A 19,418-nucleotide genomic window follows, 5' to 3' on the forward strand; every position below is an offset into this window, starting at 1 on the left:
GCTCTGCTACCCCAGAATTCTGTCACCAGTCCATAAAGCCACCCTGTGATCCCTCATGGCACACCTCCACACCAAGAGACAAAGCCACAAACAAAACACTGAAGTATGTGAGTGTACAGAACAAAGCGTGGGAGGTTTTATATGGAGATGCCTTTGCTTTGACCTACTGTTGTGCTGAATTGTATTGTTCAGCCCATCTTCTCTTTGTTTCACTCTCCCTCTTTGGAAACCATGATGATAAACTTTATTTATCACCTGACACCACCACCTCCAGCCCCCTAAAGACAACATTTGTCTTGAGCCTTAATGAAGAGTTTTGACAGCTCATTAGATATCAGTAAAGAAAGTGTTTTGACCACCATTAGAATGGTTTCTGGGTTTTTCAGAGGGGAACTGTGTAGATCACCCTCACCAACGTCTGATGCAAACACAGCCTGAAATATGTCAGAAACTCCTATGCGGCTTTCAAGGGGTTAAGAGTTAACATGTGCTTACGTTTAGCTGGAAGTATTTACTGTATTTACTCAATTACCGAACAGAAATACAATTTTAACCAGCTACTATTTCACTCTGTTTCAGTTTTTACTCCATTCAATTTCTGTGGCATTATTCTGTCTGTAAAACTGATGATCAAAATAGACCCTTAAATATTTTTTTTGGCTTCATTACTTTGTCATATTTTGGATGTCTATAGATGGCTATAAATGGCAGACCAGTCAAATAGTGATTTTGACTTTAATTTTCACTGATTTCATGTCGGTAACTACTGCAGTTTGCAAGTATTTTGCCCAAAGCTTAGTTCTGTAAATGAATACAAATTTATTTAGCTTAACCTTTCTGTCCATAAGAAAATGTTCTTTTACCAGTTATCCCACAATACCTCAGATTTAGCCTGTTTAGGTCTGTTGAGACCAGTTTTAAAATGCTAAGTGTGTCATAAATAATGTGTTATTGCTTGTTTTTTTACTTTACACTTGCTCATTTTGCTTTTCATCATAAATTAAGCATATTTATTTGGCAATACTCCTGCAGTGTTACACAGTGGGAAGCTGGTAGTGTGACCTGCTGCCTCAGATGCTGCAGTGGGTTGTCCAAGCAGCCTGCTGCCACTCGCAAAATGTATATTGACACAGGCTTCTGGAGTGAGTGGGAATTTGTGTTTGCTCTAAAAGATAGGCCTGTTTTCCTAATGGCTGAGCACATTTGCTTAATGCTTGTCAAATACATTCTTTACAGGCAGGCAAATTGACTCGGGTCACTCAACCTTCTTGCCATCATCAAAGCAAAACACGGACTGGAATGCCACCAAATTAACAGGCTCCATTTAGTAAAGTTTGGAGCTCAGACAAATGTTAAGCATGAAAGCTTGAATCATGTTTTAGAGGGTATGTTTCCACAAAGTAAGCACTGATGCTGGAATCTGAACTGGTTCGAATTTACAGAATAAGACATTCACTGTGTTGCATTCAAAATCGTATTGGGTCAGAAATAAAGTCATTCAGGCTTAGTTACGTGGATTTGAGATGATATGTTATGTTAGCCAAGAGCAGCGATGCAGTCAGTGTAACGCTTCTTATAGAGACTCATCTGCTTGTCTGCATAAATCCCATTTTCTGGATTCATACCTTAAAAAAAGCTTTGTGTGAAATTGACGAATGCATCCCCTTTCTGTCAACTTGAGGTTATTTGCATCCATTATAATAAACATTTTATTTCAAGAGGGCATCAATGTGGAGAGTGGCATGTGGAGGGATTTTGCTGTGGAAGCTGGTACATCATTGGAGACCGAAAAAAATACTTAATTACTGCAACTTCTTGTCCTTTACAGGCTACCATCCAGTTTATACAATAGGAACACCATATATCCGAAATATCTAATGTAACATTGATCATTATATTGGCCTTGTTTATTTGATTTAGAGCTATCATTAACTCATTATGTTTAATTTGTGATGCAGTATTTAACTTGTATAAGTGCCTCTAACTTATAAATTGTGTTGTGGTAATTGTTCTACTAATATTAGCTTATAGATTGAGCATCCAGGTTGCTGGCTTGACAGCACTGATTCTCCATTGTCTGGGTATCAGCAGGACATTGGGATGTATTGATTGAAATTTCTTCTGTGGAGCCCACACCCAGTCTGCTGCAGTGTGCTGGCAGAGCTTCAAGCTGAGGTCTGTTTCTATCCAAGTGCAACTCTATATGTGAGTGCATGTCACTGCAAGTGATGGGGACCTTGTGGTCCAGTCGGCCCTGTTCCACGTTTGTCCACATGAAATGTTCTTACAGATGGTAAACTCAGTGAACACCTTTACAAGAGCGCTTCTCCTTATAAAAATCTAGCTTGCTAGCTTTGCTTTGCCTCATTTAGTGAACATAGGTGAAGCAGTTGCTGCTCCTTCATATCAGAGAGGCAAGACAGATGAAAATGACTGAAGAATCAAACACATTTGACTTTTGGGTATTTTGCTTAAACAGATGACACAAGAGTACAAATTAATGTGCTGGCCTTTCAGGTCTAGCTGCTAGAACAGTCATCTTAGAGATTTCTTGGCTAATTTCTTTTCAGACTCTTTATGAATATCATGATTGTAGTGGGTGCGGTGGTCAGTCTGATATTTGACTCAACAATCGGGTTTTGTTCCTCTATATGTTGGTGGAGTGACTCAGAGTTCTGAGCTAAATCTGTGGGCTGAGTGGAAGGAATGACGGCACTTCGTGACTATCAGACATCAGCTCCTTCTACTTCTGTAAAAATCAACACTGCAGAAAGCCTAAAGGGCTACTTAAAGCTAATGGCGAAGCTATCCTGTGTGTTTAATTTTAAACAGTCATGTTTTTACTCCCTTTGTAAAGATTTATTTTAAATCGTTTTAAACAAACTTGTGGTTTTGATCTACTTAAGTGCGCACTGTGGAAAATTCAACTTCTTGGAAGGCGAGTCATACTTTTGATTTTCTATTAAGAGAAGGTCATAAATGTTTTTTGTTCTTGGTCACATTATTTGGACACTTCTTGTTAAGTATATGTTTTTGATTTATGAAGCCACATAACTAAGTCATCACAGCTAAATAATGCTTTGATTTTAGGGTGTCTTTCAGAGCATTTGCGTGTGATAAGTGAGGTGTTTAAATACATTGGTCTGCTCGGACTTGCCCTGGTGACTAATACGGAGACAAGTGAATGCTCAAACTCATGGACAGTTCAGTAGAAACCCAGCAGGACCAAGTTGGTGTCAGTTTCTAAATTAAGCACTCTTGATACTGCATGTTTTCAAGCTGGTCGGTGTTTAACAGCTTGCAGTTTCACTAAGCTACTGCTGAGTTTTCTATAGATGAACCAAGCGTTGGAAATTTGTTTCCTGGTTTTCTAATTAAGTTGTTTCCACCTTAAGCTGATATGATCTGACATGACTACTTACTCATTTCATATTCACTAACTACGTGGCATGAATGGAAAACACCAGTTTGCTTTCCTAATTATCTTGAGTGTACGTCCACACTGTAGGCGTTATCTTGATTGAGGACTTGTTTCCTCATAGTTCACAAGTGAGCTGAAAAGTTCCTTTAAACTTCATGAGATTCCTTTTTGTCTCCCCCCCCCCCACTGCACTATTGTTTACCAACGAATGTTCCAGTAACGTTGGTGCTGAAACAAGAAGCTTCCTGGTCCCGTTGGTTCTTCCATCCTTTGTGGCCATTTTAAGTTTTAGGAAAGTCACTCGTGTGGCTTGTACTTCCACATTTAACTTTTTTCTAATGAAAATTGAGAACGCTCATGTAACGCAAGCCCAAAAATTCAAGGATTTTTTTGTTTTTAATGAAATGAAACTGTTTATGCTTTTGTAACAGTGTTTGAAAGGAACCTGCGATTTACAGGAAAAACAAGCCATTCGCAGCAGATAGTGACCTCACACCACAAAGGACTGTAAGTTGAGGCGTTTAGTTACACTGCAGAAGAATGTGGCTGAACTTGTTTTTGGAAGAATACAGAAAGGCAGACATTTATCATCGTTTTCTGTGTTTGCAAACGTGTATCTAGAATACATCTCATCAAAACCTTTTAAGTGATTACACGGATACGTCATAGATAAATTGACCAAACATTTCAACCATCACCATTTTTTTTTTTTTTTTTTTTAAGTCAGGCAGGATTTTAAAAACAATACACCACATTCCTATGTTTATAAATTAAAAAAAGGTGATTTTTTTTTTTTTTCTGAAAACCTTCATTCATCGCCTCTGTTGATCCAATTTTGGGACACACAAATAATAATTTGTGTAATTATAATTACACATAATCACAAAGGAGGCTGCTGCTTTTCAATCCTGTATCTTATTTGTTAATGGTCTTCAGTAACTCCGTTGGTTGGAAACACATTGCAGTATGAAGTCTCATAGAGCGATGCTACATTCATTAGTTTGCTTTGGGCTAGCTAAGAGGGGATTTGGCAGTTTAGTCACTAAACCCATTTGGATAATCAAATGTGTTTAAGGCACTTTGACAGTGCATCATTTTTGATTGTTGTTTTATTTTAAAATCCTAAGATAAATGAAATGCTTGCAGTCCTGAGTTTTTTGGTTTTGTTTTGTTTATTGTAGTTTTCGCTTCTGAGCCCTTCCACAGATGTGCCAGCAGTGAAAATGGAGAATTCATTGACTGCTGTTATTGTTTTGAATAAGTTGTTCTCTGAGGTGTTTTGTCTGCTCTCTGTCTCATCCTCTTCCTGTTTAGTTTGTTGTGCTCTGGACATTTCATTGTGTTTTCGTTGTGGTTGTTCGGTTTTCTGTCCCCCATCGAACCGTCCACTATAGCAATATTGTAATTATAACCACTGGTGTACAAAAGTGAAACAGAACGTCTGCTGTTGCTTGTTGTATATGTTTGCCTGTTTGTTTGTTTTCATGGTGTGTGAGAGAAAGTGGAGGAGTAAGTGAAATCCGTAGAAACACAAATAAAGTGGGGGTGAGATGCCAGAGGAAGCCAGTCAGAGGAAGCTGACCACACACACATAAACACACAAAAACGTCTTTATTGCAGATAAGGAATGACTTGGCAGATCTCTGTGCCGACTCTCTGCTGAAGAAAACTAGTACCGGTAAACAGGCTGCCACCCACTGAAGCATTTTCTTAAGGTCATGACTAGGAAGAAAATAGATCTGGTATGGTTTGACACTGACCTTTAGACCTCAGCGTGTTGATGGGTTTTGTATACTCAGATTGTCATGTTTTTCTTTGCACGAGCCTTCCATTGAAGCAGCAACTAAAACTTTTTTCAGGCTGTGTTGGCAGCTCTATCAATATACACACATAGGGTTTTATCGCACATTTCCGTGTCTTCTCTTTAGGTTAAATGTGAATCACAAAGTCTGGCCTTAAATCTTTGCATGCTCTCTGCATGGGAATTGGATACATTAGCTTGTGCATATCCTGCTTGTTATTGTTCGATCCACCCAATTTCCTGAATTTTTGTTTGGGGTCTCATTTTCCAAAAACCGTGAAATAAGGGAGAATTGCTTGCTTACACAACCTGAGGATACACCAGTCTACAACTTATGGAACAGCAAGGGAAATGAATTTGTAATTTCAAGTTTCAGTAGAGTTTATGATTTGCTTCTGTCTAAAGGATCCCATTTTTCCCCTTGACTCATCTTCTCTGATTGAGAGAAGTTTATGTTTTATGAGAGATGACTGTAATAACAGAGGTGTCCTGGAGAGCACTGATTATTTTTCTATTACGCCTGCCTTTCATCTCCATCGCTGTGACTAATGCGCACTTCCTTCTTAGTAATACAGGAGTTTCTGATTGAGCCAAATACTTCAGTCATGCATTGTTATGATCAAAAGGCCACTGCGTTTTCTCTGACTTTATACTTTATACTGCTTTATCGCAAAAGGTGATATAATTCATGTCTGTCCATAAAATGTAAAGCTGAAGCAAGCAGCTGGTCAGTGTAGCTTAAAGAATACACAGACTGCAGTTCCTATAATGTGCTGGTTTTGCTGCCCTCCAAGCTATCCGAGAGACCATGTCCTGGGTATATCCTGGGCCCTCTTTTCAGTTGGACATGCCTAAAACACCTCACCTACGAAGTGGATCAGGCATCTAAATTTGCTGACCAACATACCCCTTTCAATGTGTGTATATATACAGTATGTAGTGCTTTTCTACTCCACCTGAGCACTTTCCCCCCCAGTTTTTTTGCAAATACTTTCTTTCCAGCATTCACACACATTCATACTCCAATGGATGCATCGGAGAGCAACTTGGGGTTAGTATCTTGCCCAAGGATATTTGCCGTGCAGATTGGACCACTAGTTTTATCTGTGATCTCATTCTTTCGCTCACCCACAGCTTCTGGTCATAGATAGGGTGGGAATGTAGATTGACCAGTAGAACAACATCTTTATTTTCATTACAACAGACCTGTAAAGTGTCTGCATCACTGCAAAGGCCCCTGCGATCATTCTATCCCTTTGCTGCTTAACTTCCCCCTCCTCCACTTGGCTTGAAAGAAAGGGGAAAACATAGGGGGGAGCGCTTGGGAATTTTTGCCAAATCTGCCATCATGCAGATCTGAACGGCACCGATTAAAATGTTACATGTTTGTTTGATATTATCTGTAAAAATGTGGGTTTTCCAGTTAGGCTCTCTGCCCACGTATGTCCCCAAATGTTGTCAAACTATTGCTTTAAAACCAGCTCACCCATCGATAGTGATACTTTTTATGGCATATTGGTGATTGAAATGTCACATTTCTCAATATTATGCTTAAACAGTATTTCACAATTTGAAAAAGGTGAAATGACAAATCTCGTAACACCCTTGATTTCTTAGGATGTCACTCCCACTTTGTGAACTGCTGCTTTGGTTCATTTAATACAGTGGAAATGTGTTATCCACCCAGTGACCCAGTCCTTCATACTGTGAAACATGATTTATAAGGTTACCTCACTGTTGATTGAATGAAAGAATTTGGCCACCAGACAAAGTAAACATAATTTCTTCGCGTTTGCTTTGCCTCTTCGGTTCAGTTACTGTGGAACATGTGACCGAAACACACTAATCATTGTAGTTATACTGTAAGAAGATATGTTTATGTGGTAAAAATGTGTCAATTTTGCACTGAATTTTAAATGTAATACTGATCATCTTATTTTTCCAAGCTGGAAAAACATCCCAGAACCAGTGGCCCTTTGCAAATGTTACGCAAATACTTGATCACAGTCTGACGTTCCTTGTTTTTAACCTATAGGTCGACTTGTGATAATCATCGACCTTTTGCATAAAAACTACAAGTTGTTACCAAAGGGTGGGACACAGAGTTAGTCAGGATAAACTGATAAGACTCCAGTTTCAACTAAATGTGAAGCTGAAATTGTCTGAGATAGCAAAGTTTTCAAAAAACGCAAGCAAACAACTGCTGGAATTCTGGCAGTCAATTCAAGCTTGAGTTGCACAACCTGCCAATCTTCACATCTATATTGCTCATTTCAGTAGACCATCAGATTTGCTCCTGTGGGTGTTTGTAATGGTGGGGATTTATGGAACATGTAGTATGTGATAGTAGGATCCAGAGGAATGTTATAAAAAGCTCCCTTATAGGAGAAGACCAAACAAAAGGTTTCTGATTGTTCTGTACAAAATTAATACATTATTTTTGCAACTAAAAAGAAGTTTGTTCATTACTGATTAATTGGACACTCATTTTCTTAACTGGGCAATGAATGATTAGGTGTATAAAATATCTCAAAGTGGTGATAAATCACTTTGTCCACTATAATTTTTTCCAAGTTGACGACATCACATTACATCATTTTCAACTCCAGAAATGTTCAGTCCAAAAAATCCAAAGACAAGTAACCAAGTCTTTGCAATGCAGACAGTACAGACAGTAAAAAAATAATAAAGCCATCAAATGATTAAAAAATGTATCAAAAATGTTTTCAATTGATTAAGGTGATCATTTGACTAGAAGATAAAGCTTTGTAAACATAAACCTCTTGCCAGTCAAAACATATTCATATTGCAGTAGTAAATAAACACATTGTCTGTAAATGCTACTGAGGCCGCATTGAGCCCACAGTCTGGAAACAAATCTGACCATATAGATGTGAAGTATCCTGCACCACCCAAGCAAAAAGACAGCATTAGATTTAAATGAAGGAGGATTACAGCAGCCTCGGTCAGGTGCTGAATAGGGGGTAACTGCAGCTATTAAACCACAGCTTGCTAGCATCAACACTGAACTTTTTAGTATGCGGATGTTAGCGTTTAGCTCAACTCCCTTTATACTGCCTGAGGTGACAAGTATCCAAACAAGTTTTTATTCTTGTTCACTCATCGCTCCTTTATGTACGGTCATGCACATTTATTTTCTTTATTACACAGAGGTGAAAAGCCCTTTAAAGGTTTTACGGTGACAGTTAAACCTGTACACATCCTACCTCAAACACTTTTTTGCACATTGTTTTGACAGTTGCAGCCGCTGCCAGTACCCACATCCCACCGTGCTTTCACTTAGCTGGTGGCTGCAGATCTCCCCTGTGGTTAAACAGCCGCTGTGGCCACAGTCCGCTGTGCCCAGCAAAGCTTTAGGTGTGAGACTGCAAGGTTCATGATTATGAATTGGTCTCTGGAGAGCTTTATCTGCCCACACACACTGCGACACACACTGGGTCAAGTCAGCTGCTCTTTCACTTCATGTTTACATCCTGTCCACATAGTGTGGTTGATGAGTTGGCCTGGTAGTAAGGTCCGAAAAGGATATGAATCTGCACAGGATGAATGAGCAATACTACACTGACTCACAGAGAACACTGAGTTATTTTCTCTGTAGCTGCTGGAAAAGAAGGAATGCAGAACATTTGGTGACATGTCCCTAAATGAATTTGTAGTACGACAGAAGAATGCTCTTTTCATGCCATTGCCCATTTGATTGAGGCACTTTGAAATTCAGACAAAGAGCGGCTCTGTGTATTTTGGGGCCATGCTGTCACATGACCTCTAAACACAATCCAGTGTGGAAATGTACTTGTAGCCCCTAAGCAGTTGTTGACTTGCTAAAAGATAATCCCTTTGTGAGTCAAATGAAGCACTCTTTTGTCTCTACTCTATCTGAGAAGCTAGCGTGACCCCCTCCATTCATTCAAATTACTTCCAACTTTCTCTACAGACTCTACATCCTCTCCTCTCCTCAAGAAGCAGCCAATGAAATCATCCTCATTATGTTAAGTTGAATGGTTTTTTTTGACAAAAATAGTATCGGGTACTTTGCTATAGTGGATATTGAAATAGAAATGAAATTAATCAGATTCATGAGCCTTTTTAAAAATATTGGAAAGAATAGCCTTATAGCTCATCTACATTATTTAGGGATACACTACACTATAATTTTAGGTCTGACAGGAGGGTTTTTTTTTTAACAAGTTATTAAAAATCCACACTGGTGTTGGGGTGGAAAAATGTTATAGTAGTACAATACTGCAAGTGAGAGTGCATGAATTTTTGGTGTCAAAATATCAATCAACATGACAGGACATTTCAGAAATCAGAAATCAGAATGGGTTTATTGCCAGATGTTGAGGTTTACAACATTAGGAAATTGCTGCGGTGCTTCAGTGCAGACAATAAGAATTAAAGTGCTATGTAGAAAGAAAGATATGTGCATGAGATATACATGAGATATATACATGAGAATAAGAATTATGAGTGCTACGTAGAAAGATATATACATGAGTGCAGGTGGTGATCAGTGCCAAACATGAAATGATGCAGTTACACAGCGTAGGGTCATATGTTAGTGGCGGGGACAATCATGTGGTTATTGTTCATGTGTCCAACAGCAGAGGGGAAGAAACTGTTCTTGTGGCGAGAGGTTCTGGTGCGAATGGACCGGAGCCTCCTGCCTGAGGGGAGCAGGTCAAACAGACTGTGTCCAGGGTGAGAAGGGTCAGCTGAGATCCGATTTGATATATTAGAAGTAGGAAACAGGAACCACTGGAAACTTAAAGCTTAGGTGTGGTGTGGTGACCAGAGATTATGGGAACTACTGCAAAAACATCAGGGAGGTACTGAGTTAAACTACGTTTGAGGAAAGTGATTGACATGAGTGTATGGCATTGCTTGAGAAAGGAATAGGTGCGAAATGGAAATTAGGCTTACCTACACAATCAAGTCTGGAATGTTTGCATCAAGTCTACGGATAGTGAGTGAAAAGGCTTCAGATATTAATATATTTCAAATGGCAATGAGTTAGATCCCAACTAAGTTATCGGTAGCTATTTGCTAGTCTACTGGTATCAACGTTTATATCAATCTTCTATCAGAATATCGGATTTTCAAATCGCCAAATATCGGTATCGTCATCGGTCTTAGAAATCCTATATCAGCTGGATTCATTAGAGAATTGTGGTAAATCGAAATTACCATTGGTTTCTACACTACACAAATAGTCACCAACCAAATACTGAGTTCCAGCAATAGAAAGTAAATGAATTTTAAAGACACAGTTTAAGAGACTTCATTTAAATGGTTTCCTCATAGTTAAATTCTGTAGAGTGTTTGTGCTTTACTTACTAAAGCATAACATCATCCCTGTGGCATCCTCCCTGTCTGTGCTCCCCGTAATGACTTTGACCGAGCCTGTATTTGGACACATTACACCCAGAACACACTGGCACCATCTCAAGTCTGTCATTGGGCTGCCTTTGGCTCAGTTTATGGTCTGAAGCCAAGAATAATGTTGTTGACCTAGTGGAGTCACTGAAACAGTGCGAATCATGTCTGTACAAACAGCTTTAGTCATGATGCATCTTTGAGCCGTGGAAGTGGAAGGAAAAAAAGAGCTACCCAGAAAAAACCACTCTGCGCTATAAATCTTTTACGTATTATATGCTTGTTATTGTTTATTTGGTTTCAGCCCTTGTTACCTCAGCTTGCCTTCCTGCCCTCTTGAGCTTAAGTTACTGACTTAGATTTCCAAGAATAACTGTTGACACCTCCCATACGAGAAGGTTGGAGAACATATTTGCATTATTGTGGGCTGTTTGTGTAGGTGGAAAGCGCAAGAGTGCAGTAAAATATTTGCATTTGAGACCAAGTTTCTGAAACCAGAATTTGTCTTGTTGCTAATTTTACATTGGTGTCTGTTAGGGAGAAAAACTGTTTACACCCTGATTATTATACAGATGGATTTTCTCTGTTGGCATGTTACTGTAGATTGCTGTTTGCTGCTGCTGTAACTCAGGAAATTCTTGTGATTATGTAAGCCTATTGTGACAAATATTTATGGTAATGTATTCTTAGAAATTGAAATGTTTGGAAGTAGCACAGTGATTTAATGATAGCTGGCTCTTACTGATGACTTATTCACTCTATTTTGCGTTTATACATTGGAACTTAATGTCCACGGTGAGAAACTCCTTCCCTGGAGGTCAATTATAACTCATCTCTTCTGCTGGGAGATTTGTGTTTTATTACCGTTGATATGGAGCTAGCCAAGTTTAGAAAGACTACAATCTTTAGGTTGTAAAAATGTCGTCTTCAACGATATTCGTCTTTTCTTTTACATAGACCAGGTGGATGAACACACAGTGCCTGAAATATTTTTCAGTGTTTTTAGTTTTTCCACATCCTACTTCCTGCCAGCCCAACACAAAAAAAGCACTGAAAGGTCCAATACCTGACCTGTCTGCTCACTCTGAAAGCAGCATGAGTGCTTTTGGGTTCGGTTTTTATTGGCTATCTACTTTCCAGTAGGAAGCTTGTACTACTCCGGAGCGCTGAGTGATGTTAGTCTGTCCTCGTCTGACCTGGAGTTCCTGAAGCAGGCAGGTTAGCCAGTTCAGAGACAGACAAAGTGGTGAACAACATGCCAGCTCCTCTGGAAGGCGTCACATTTCGAAATCCACATTCTGGGATGCGGAGTGATACAGTCACTGTTTAGTTTGACCCCGTTTGCTCGTTTCTTTGTCCAGACAGTGGAGTTAAATGTTTTTCCACTGTGTCTGCCTTTTTAATGATTTCTTCTGCCTTATGAGTCACAGACAAGAGGCAAGTTTGTAGCTTTGATCCAGAGGTTTGAGCCAGTGTCAGCCGGTAATAGAGGCCAACTAAGTTCTCTATCACCACGATTCTCAAAAGCATCTAAATGGGTTGTTGTTCGTAAACTTCAGTGGGACAGAGCCTAACCTTTAGATACTTTTAGACAGAAAGTGTTGGTCTGATTAAGAGATGTTCAGTTTATCTGGACTGACTTATCTGTCTCTGCAGTATATGTACCAAAATGATTTAACTTCAGCTAGTACACCTTGTGTGCATTGTTCCTGGAGGAAACTGCATGCCGTAAATTAATTGTCACTGACTCATTTCTCAAGGAGCCGTGACTAGAAAAACCTCACCTTGTGATGCTTCGCCGTGTTGGTTGTTTACGGCTGGAAAAGGTAGTTGTGCCCTGAAGTTTTCATCTGTATTGCATAGCAACAGCCTTATTGGTAACACGATAGCCTACCCTGGACCAAAACAATATATTTTTCAAATGCAGGAGAAATTTTGTGATGGATGAAGCTCTTAAATTTGTGGATTACGATTAGCCTGAAGCCAAGTAATTTTGCACATTAGCTTGGCGTTAGCTGTCTCCTTGCATGTTTGGGAAGTTAGAAAGTGGCGTGGGCGAAGGGTGGGGTAAGGGAGGGGTGTTTTCCCGTTTCACAGACGGAGAGCTCGGGACAGCTCTAAGTGATTCACTGAGGAATTTGTTTACTTGTGGTAGAGCTACAAATAACTATAGGGCTTATATAGGGCGAAAAACGACTTCCCCTTCAGGCAGCCATACAACATAAACAGAGCTGTGAGGGGAAATACTGGACTGTCTTATTAAAGCACAAACGCTACACATGTTTCACACAGCCACATGGATCCCATTACTCACTGAGGAGCTTTTTTCCCCCGCCCCATCAGGACTGCTGGCCATAGCTCCTTCATCCTCACTCTGGCAATTTGTCTACCGCTGGCTTTAATAGATCCTAAAAACATGTTATTAATCAGTCTCGGACCAATGCTGTTAGAAACTATGTGAGAGCAAAAGCTTCCTTTGTGGCATCAGACGGACAGTGTCTCAAGACGATGTTTGGCCTCCTGCCAGACGCTCTGCGTTCTTGATCCATAAACAAATTATCCACACCTTAAAGTGGACTCTGTACTTGGTCTCAGTGACCCTTGTGCAAGATGCTGTATGCAATATGTAGCCTTTCTCATTAATTCGTTTACATCTTACCACATGTTCCTCTTTTCCTCTATAGGCATTTGGGAATGCAAAGACAGCACATAACAACAACTCCAGTCGCTTTGGAAAGTTCATTCAGGTGAACTACCAGGAGAGCGGCACTGTGAGAGGGTAAGAACCCAGAACCAAATTCTTATTAATGTCCAAATAAAATAAGAAATAATGTTAAAGTCAACCACTTTTCTTGTACTTTTTTTTTTTTTTTTTTAAACAGAGCTTACGTGGAGAAATACCTCTTGGAGAAGTCAAGACTGGTCTATCAAGAGCACAATGAACGGTGAGCGCATCTCAGAAATGCAGATTCTTATCAAAAGCCCTCATATGAACAGCAGAAATACATTTGGCGAGCAGGACTGGGCTGGGTTGCTGTGACGTACATTTAACACAAAACATGCATGCACCAAATCAAAGATGATAAGCTTGTGTAAAAAAATCAGTAATTAGCAGTAAGGCCAGCGAGCTTTTTATTGTACTATATTTGTAACATTTCAACAAAACCTATTAATACTCATTTTAATCCAATCTTGCAAATTGAGTGTTATAACACAAAAAAGTGAGTTTTTCTTAAAGCTGCATATATTTCACAAAAAAGCTGGTATCAGAATGTCTGTTGAAGATGCCAACGTTTAAATAGACGATAAAAATTAATTAGTGGGCTCAGCAGTAATATTGGTGGAGTGCACAGTCGGCCCCTTTTGCTAGCTACCTCTGAGATGGATTTAAGGTCCATAAAAACTTTTGAAGTGTGCATTTAAAGAGAATCTTGGTCGAACAGCAAACATTTTCTCTCTAACCTTTCCACTTCAGCCCGACTCTGTCAGAAACAGAATGCACACGCAGATAAATAATCTGATGGAAGTGAGATGTCGTGGTTGTTTTTCAGTCAATAATTTGATCCCACTCCAAGACATCGGTTTCACAAGTAGTTTAGCAAGATGGTTTTCTGTAGAATGTGGATCACCAAGAAGTCAGTATAGCTCAGTAGGTAGAGTGGTCACCCCATGATCAGAAGGTCGGGGGTTCGAATCCACTAAACTGCTACCCTGAGGTACCCCTGAGCAAGGTACCGTCCCTACACACTGCTCCCCGGGCGCCTGCTTAGTGGCTGCCCACTGCTTCACTGAGTGAATGGATCAAATGCAGAGAAAAACAAGTAATTTCCCCACGGGGATCAATAAGCTATACATTATTATTATTAGTCAACTTGTCAGTTTTCACACCACATGAATTGAAACGAAACCTGTAAGATGAAATTTGAAACCCCTCTCTATAGTTGCTCCAGTTTTGAATACTAACAATGCTAAAATTACCATGCTGACATTCTAGCCTGCTGAACATAACAAGCCTGTTTCCAAAATAACATGGAAAGCACTGTATACTGTATTGCTGGATGTCAGGAGTTTGCTGTGCTCACTGCACTCAAAATAAAGTCCTGCATCCCACTCAGTCAGTTTGCTAAAATGAGCATGTTCATGGTGATGATTAATACAGTAACTGATCGGCTGCTAAAAGCATAGGGCTTTTTTGGGGGGGCATAGATGATTAAGCGGTTTTGGTACATGGGGGATAATATCCATCTCAGTGGAAAGAACATAAGATTAGGAACGTTGTAGATGGAGATAAACTTCTTAACCATTTCCAGAAACAGATGTTTTTATAATTAAAAAAAACACTGTAAAGTTTGAACTAATTGAGTTACAATGTAATAATTTTTTGTTTCTTTGTTTTTTAGAAACTACCATGTGTTTTACTACCTGCTGGCAGGAGCAAGTGAAGAAGAGAGGAAAGCCTTTCACCTCAAGAAGCCTGAAGAATACCATTACCTCAGTCAGGTGGGACCTTTAGCATCAGGCACTGCAGACTTGATCTTACACTAGCCGTGCCATGTAATGTGATATTTGTTACAGTTTTCATTTATCTGTAACATTGTAAATGTCGTCAGCATGTGTGGAATAATGACACAGGGGGAAAATAGTTTTTTGACACGTGCTGCACTGCTGTCCTTCACATACACACTATCTAAAATGTTCAGCTGTTTCAGGGACAGACACAGCGTGTTAATTTGTTTGCTTTTCCTTTTGACTTCTTGTAGGCATAGCTGCACGTACTGTATAGTAGGTTTGTCTTCACTTCCGTCTTTATTTACATTTTTTTTTTTTTTTGTTCATGCAGTGAGGCAACCTCACTGCTTCACTTCTGCTGACAAAAACACACACCAAATGGTATTCGTCCCCCATCTCTGTTGCTCTGTTGTCCTAAAGGAAAACGGGTTTCACATAACTATGAAATAAAGCCACAACAAACACAGAAATAGTCAGTCTGCATATGAAATGCTTATGTTTTGTAAAATTTAAAGTGTCTCCGTTTCTGAGCTTGACATTCAGACGACCAGCGACCTCCCCTCCTCCAAAGTCCTCATGCCTACGCAGAAGAGAGCAGGGAATTCCTCCCATTCCTCCCAGCCACTGATGCCACACACACACACACACACACACACACACACACACACACACACACACACACACACACACACACACACACACACACACATTCTGTTCATGCCCTTGTATTTTGCCCTTCTCTTCTATTTTGGGAACCACATGTGAATATATTATAATATAAATGTAAATTATAACTCCCTAGCTAGAGCTCTTGCATGGATTTCAGTGTTCGCACAAGGAATCAAGTTTTTACTATGTGCATGTGTTTGTGTGCGTATAAGAAGAAACTGAAATTTATTTATGAAGTAACTTTCACACACAGTCACAAAGCAGTGTACACAATATATATTCTAAAAAAAGAAAAAAAAAACAGAAAAAAGATTGATGCCCTTAATATTATTTTCTTCCAGAGTAACATCGTGCAGCATCATGTTGTACCGCAGCTAAAAGAAACAAAGTTCCCCAAGGAGGTGCACTTAAGGACACCCTCACTGAGGCTCATTGATTATATGCTGAAAAATTCCAGAATGCACAGATGAGCAGATAGCAGATGTTGCATGAAATAATGGGAATCTGGTACTCTACTGCGAATCCTGCGTTTTTGCAGCAGTGCCTGCTCACAATCTGGAAATGCAGTAATTACTTTAATCTACATAAATCTGTGGTTGTAAATTGCTGCCTGGGGTTTGTTTTCTGCAACAGTGTGTCTGCAAGTTGAGTTTCATACCTCATCAACAACCCTGTTTTAAAAAAACAAACAAAAAAACAAAACAAAAAAAACCCCCCCACAAGTAATTGACGTGAACAAGTTGAAGTTTAACTTTGCTCACTGAAAAATTGCAAAGAATTTGAAGATTTTATAATCTGCCGTGCATAATATCATTAAAACATTCAGAGAATTTCGTAGTCTCTGTACCAAGGGTAACACTGAGAAAACTCCAGCATGCAAAGAAACTACATAGAGAGAAGGCAGCAGTATTTCTAAGCTTATTTAAGATGGTCTGAAAGAAAAGATTTTTCTTACAAATCAAAATTTAAGCTGAAATGAAGGGAACCATCCAGGCTGTTATCAGCACACAGTTTAAAAGCCAGCATCCATAATGGCGTGGGGGTAGCTTGAACATCAGCAAAGTGCTATAAATGCTGAATGATTTATAAAGGTTGTTGAGCAACATATGCTGCCATTCAGACTGTTCTTTTTCAGTGAAGCCCTTGCTTATTTCAGCACAACAATACAAAACCACAGTCTGCAGCATGGCTCAGTAGTCCAGTTCCTAAACTCAAGAAGGAAGAAAAGAAAATATTTCAATATCAAAACTGTAGCACCTGGTCCCATTAATACCAAATGTCTCATTTAGGACACGGATAATGAAGAATTATGTTTTAACATTTGACAACAATAAAATCTAGGGTTTGGATGGCTTGAAAGAATTCAGTTCTACATTAGTAGAAATCAGTTCTTATCTCAGGAGGTAAAAAATGAGTCATAAAAAGGTATTTAAAGTTGAAGGAAAGCCAACAATTCATTCTGGTGTCTTAATATTTTTGTGTGCTGCATGTCTGGACCTCTTATTTCCTCCTGCTTTCATGTCTTAATGTGTTCAACCATAAAGTTTTTATGTGGTAGTGTCTGAGTGTGTTTTCTTTGTCTCTGTCATCACTGCTTATATGCTTAAAAGTGTTTGACTTTGAATCGTCGATGTTTGAGACTGTAATGAACAGCCTGTATCTTAACAGCACGTCTTCGTTGTCATTAGTCCCTCTTAAATCTGCGCTCATGTTTGACCAGTATAGTGTGTGTTGTCATTGGAATGCTGCTCTCTAACCTTGATCTTGCCTCCTGTAAACTGGTCATTTCCAGATGTCAAAGACAAGCCACCAACGTCATTGGGAGAGTTACTGTGAGAGTGAGCCGGTCAGTATCAGCTGTGTGTTAACTGTCCGTGTGTCTGCACGTGTTGCAGAAACCTTAGCCGGTAGATTTTGTGTCACCTGAGCACTCGCAGCTGAAGCTGCACTTCATCTGCACAGTTGCACACCTCCTCCACCCCTCCACCCACCCGTTCCTATGATTCCCTTGCTTATTTTGTTGCTTTTTGGATATATCCTGGTTTGGTTTGGGGAGCATTTATTTGTTTTTGTATTCCCCTGTTGTACTCCTTCTGAGTTCTGGTGGTATGTCTACTCATATCCTGGCCACTGTAGCTGCCTGTGTTGCTCTAATTTTTTTTCTTTTTGATCGTTGACCGGTACAGTATTTCCTGCAGCACTCATTTGAATTTGCTGTCCTCCATACACTACAGAAATCCCAGAGTAATCTTGTGTTCAGACAATTTGTAGCATCAAAAACTTTTAACACACTCATAACTAAGGATGGGTATCGTTTATGTTTTATCCGATACCGGTGCCACACCGGTACTTTTGAAACGGTGCTGGTGCTTAAACGGTGCTCAAACCGGTGCTCGAACCGGTGCTTAAAGAATGGAGAACACACACTTTGTCCAAAAACCTCTCATGTTTAGCTGTTTTTTGTTTTTTTTTGTAAAAAGATAACAATGTTAGCCTTTTCTGCAGCTATAGGGCATATATGGTATCACTCGGGTTTTTGGGGGATGTTGCCAACTCCAGGTCCGATAACAGGCACCACACCCGCAGTAGATGTGCTCGGTATGACGTCTTGCAGCAAGCTATCAAATACGGCGCATTTCTCGGCTTTTAACAAAAACGCTATGCGTCGCCAGGTGTTTCATCGGATTTGAGGTGTTACCTCCTTTGACAGTATCACAGTATCAGCTTAAAGCACTTGTTGCAGGCTGCTGAGTTTGCATATTTTGCTGTGAAGTACAGCCAGACTTTTGACCGCTTTGCCTTGAGCATCTGTAGCTCTGCTCTAAAAGAACGTACGTACCTGGACCCGCCTACTATCCTCGGAAACGTAAAATGATTGGCTAGAATCTAAAGTGTATCACAGCTCAGGAAAAAAAAGCACCGAAATGTGTGCTGCTTTTCAGTCTGGTTACTACCGTTTATGTCGGCACCGATACCGGTACCCATCCCTACTCATAACTTTGATGTGTGACCTCACCTCTGAAACATGGGAAACACTGGATTGAAGAATGTCAACGATCAAAAGGTCTTCTCTCATTACTGTTGGGATTCCTTGTGTCTTTTTTGGGGGTACTGCGTGTTTTTGTGAGTGTATTAAAGCATTTATAGTGATTAGAAATGCTTTTATACTTTCCATTGACATGAATAGAAGTCAATGGAAAGCTTAAGTTTTTAGCTGCAGTTCATTAATCCGGTAATATTGCAAAATATTACAAAATTCAATGCAAGTTGTTGTATAATGCTGATAATATAGGTTTGTGGTTCTTGACACTACTGAGGAGAAATGCTATAAATATACCCAGACTGCACTGTGAGTAGACAAGCGGTGATCCGTATTTTGACTGACATCTTTTATGACATCTGGAATCTTTAGACACCTTTTTACTACACTGACTGCTTTCATTGAAAAGAACTTCAAGTTTGAACAAGCAACGTTCACATAATGTAGGTTTTGCTGACGTGGAAATGTAACACCAGAGCTTTTAATGGGTCAGTGTAAATTTCTGCTGTAAAGGAAGAGAGAAGGAAGCGAGGAGGCGGCACACTGGTGCAAGCATGAGTCTCAGTGTTTGGAGTGTTTGT

General features: G+C 39.7%; 1 protein-coding gene across 1 annotated transcript in view; it reads left to right on the plus strand.

Moving 5' to 3' along the window:
• myo9aa (myosin IXAa) overlaps positions 1 to 19,418 on the plus strand; it is a 100,671-nt gene that overhangs the window by 38,579 nt on the left and 42,674 nt on the right. Inside the window, exons 3-6 of the mRNA XM_085349861.1 lie at positions 13,304 to 13,398; positions 13,502 to 13,564; positions 15,020 to 15,119; positions 17,590 to 17,643. Of these exons, the coding sequence (XP_085205987.1) occupies positions 13,304 to 13,398; positions 13,502 to 13,564; positions 15,020 to 15,119; positions 17,590 to 17,643 (312 nt within the window). The remainder of the gene's footprint in view (positions 1 to 13,303; positions 13,399 to 13,501; positions 13,565 to 15,019; positions 15,120 to 17,589; positions 17,644 to 19,418) is intronic.

This window comes from Diplotaxodon limnothrissa, linkage group LG1 (assembly GCF_057381915.1).
Source record: "Diplotaxodon limnothrissa isolate DT_005_m linkage group LG1, D_limnothrissa_male_GT1.1, whole genome shotgun sequence".
Taxonomy (NCBI): domain Eukaryota; kingdom Metazoa; phylum Chordata; class Actinopteri; order Cichliformes; family Cichlidae; genus Diplotaxodon; species Diplotaxodon limnothrissa.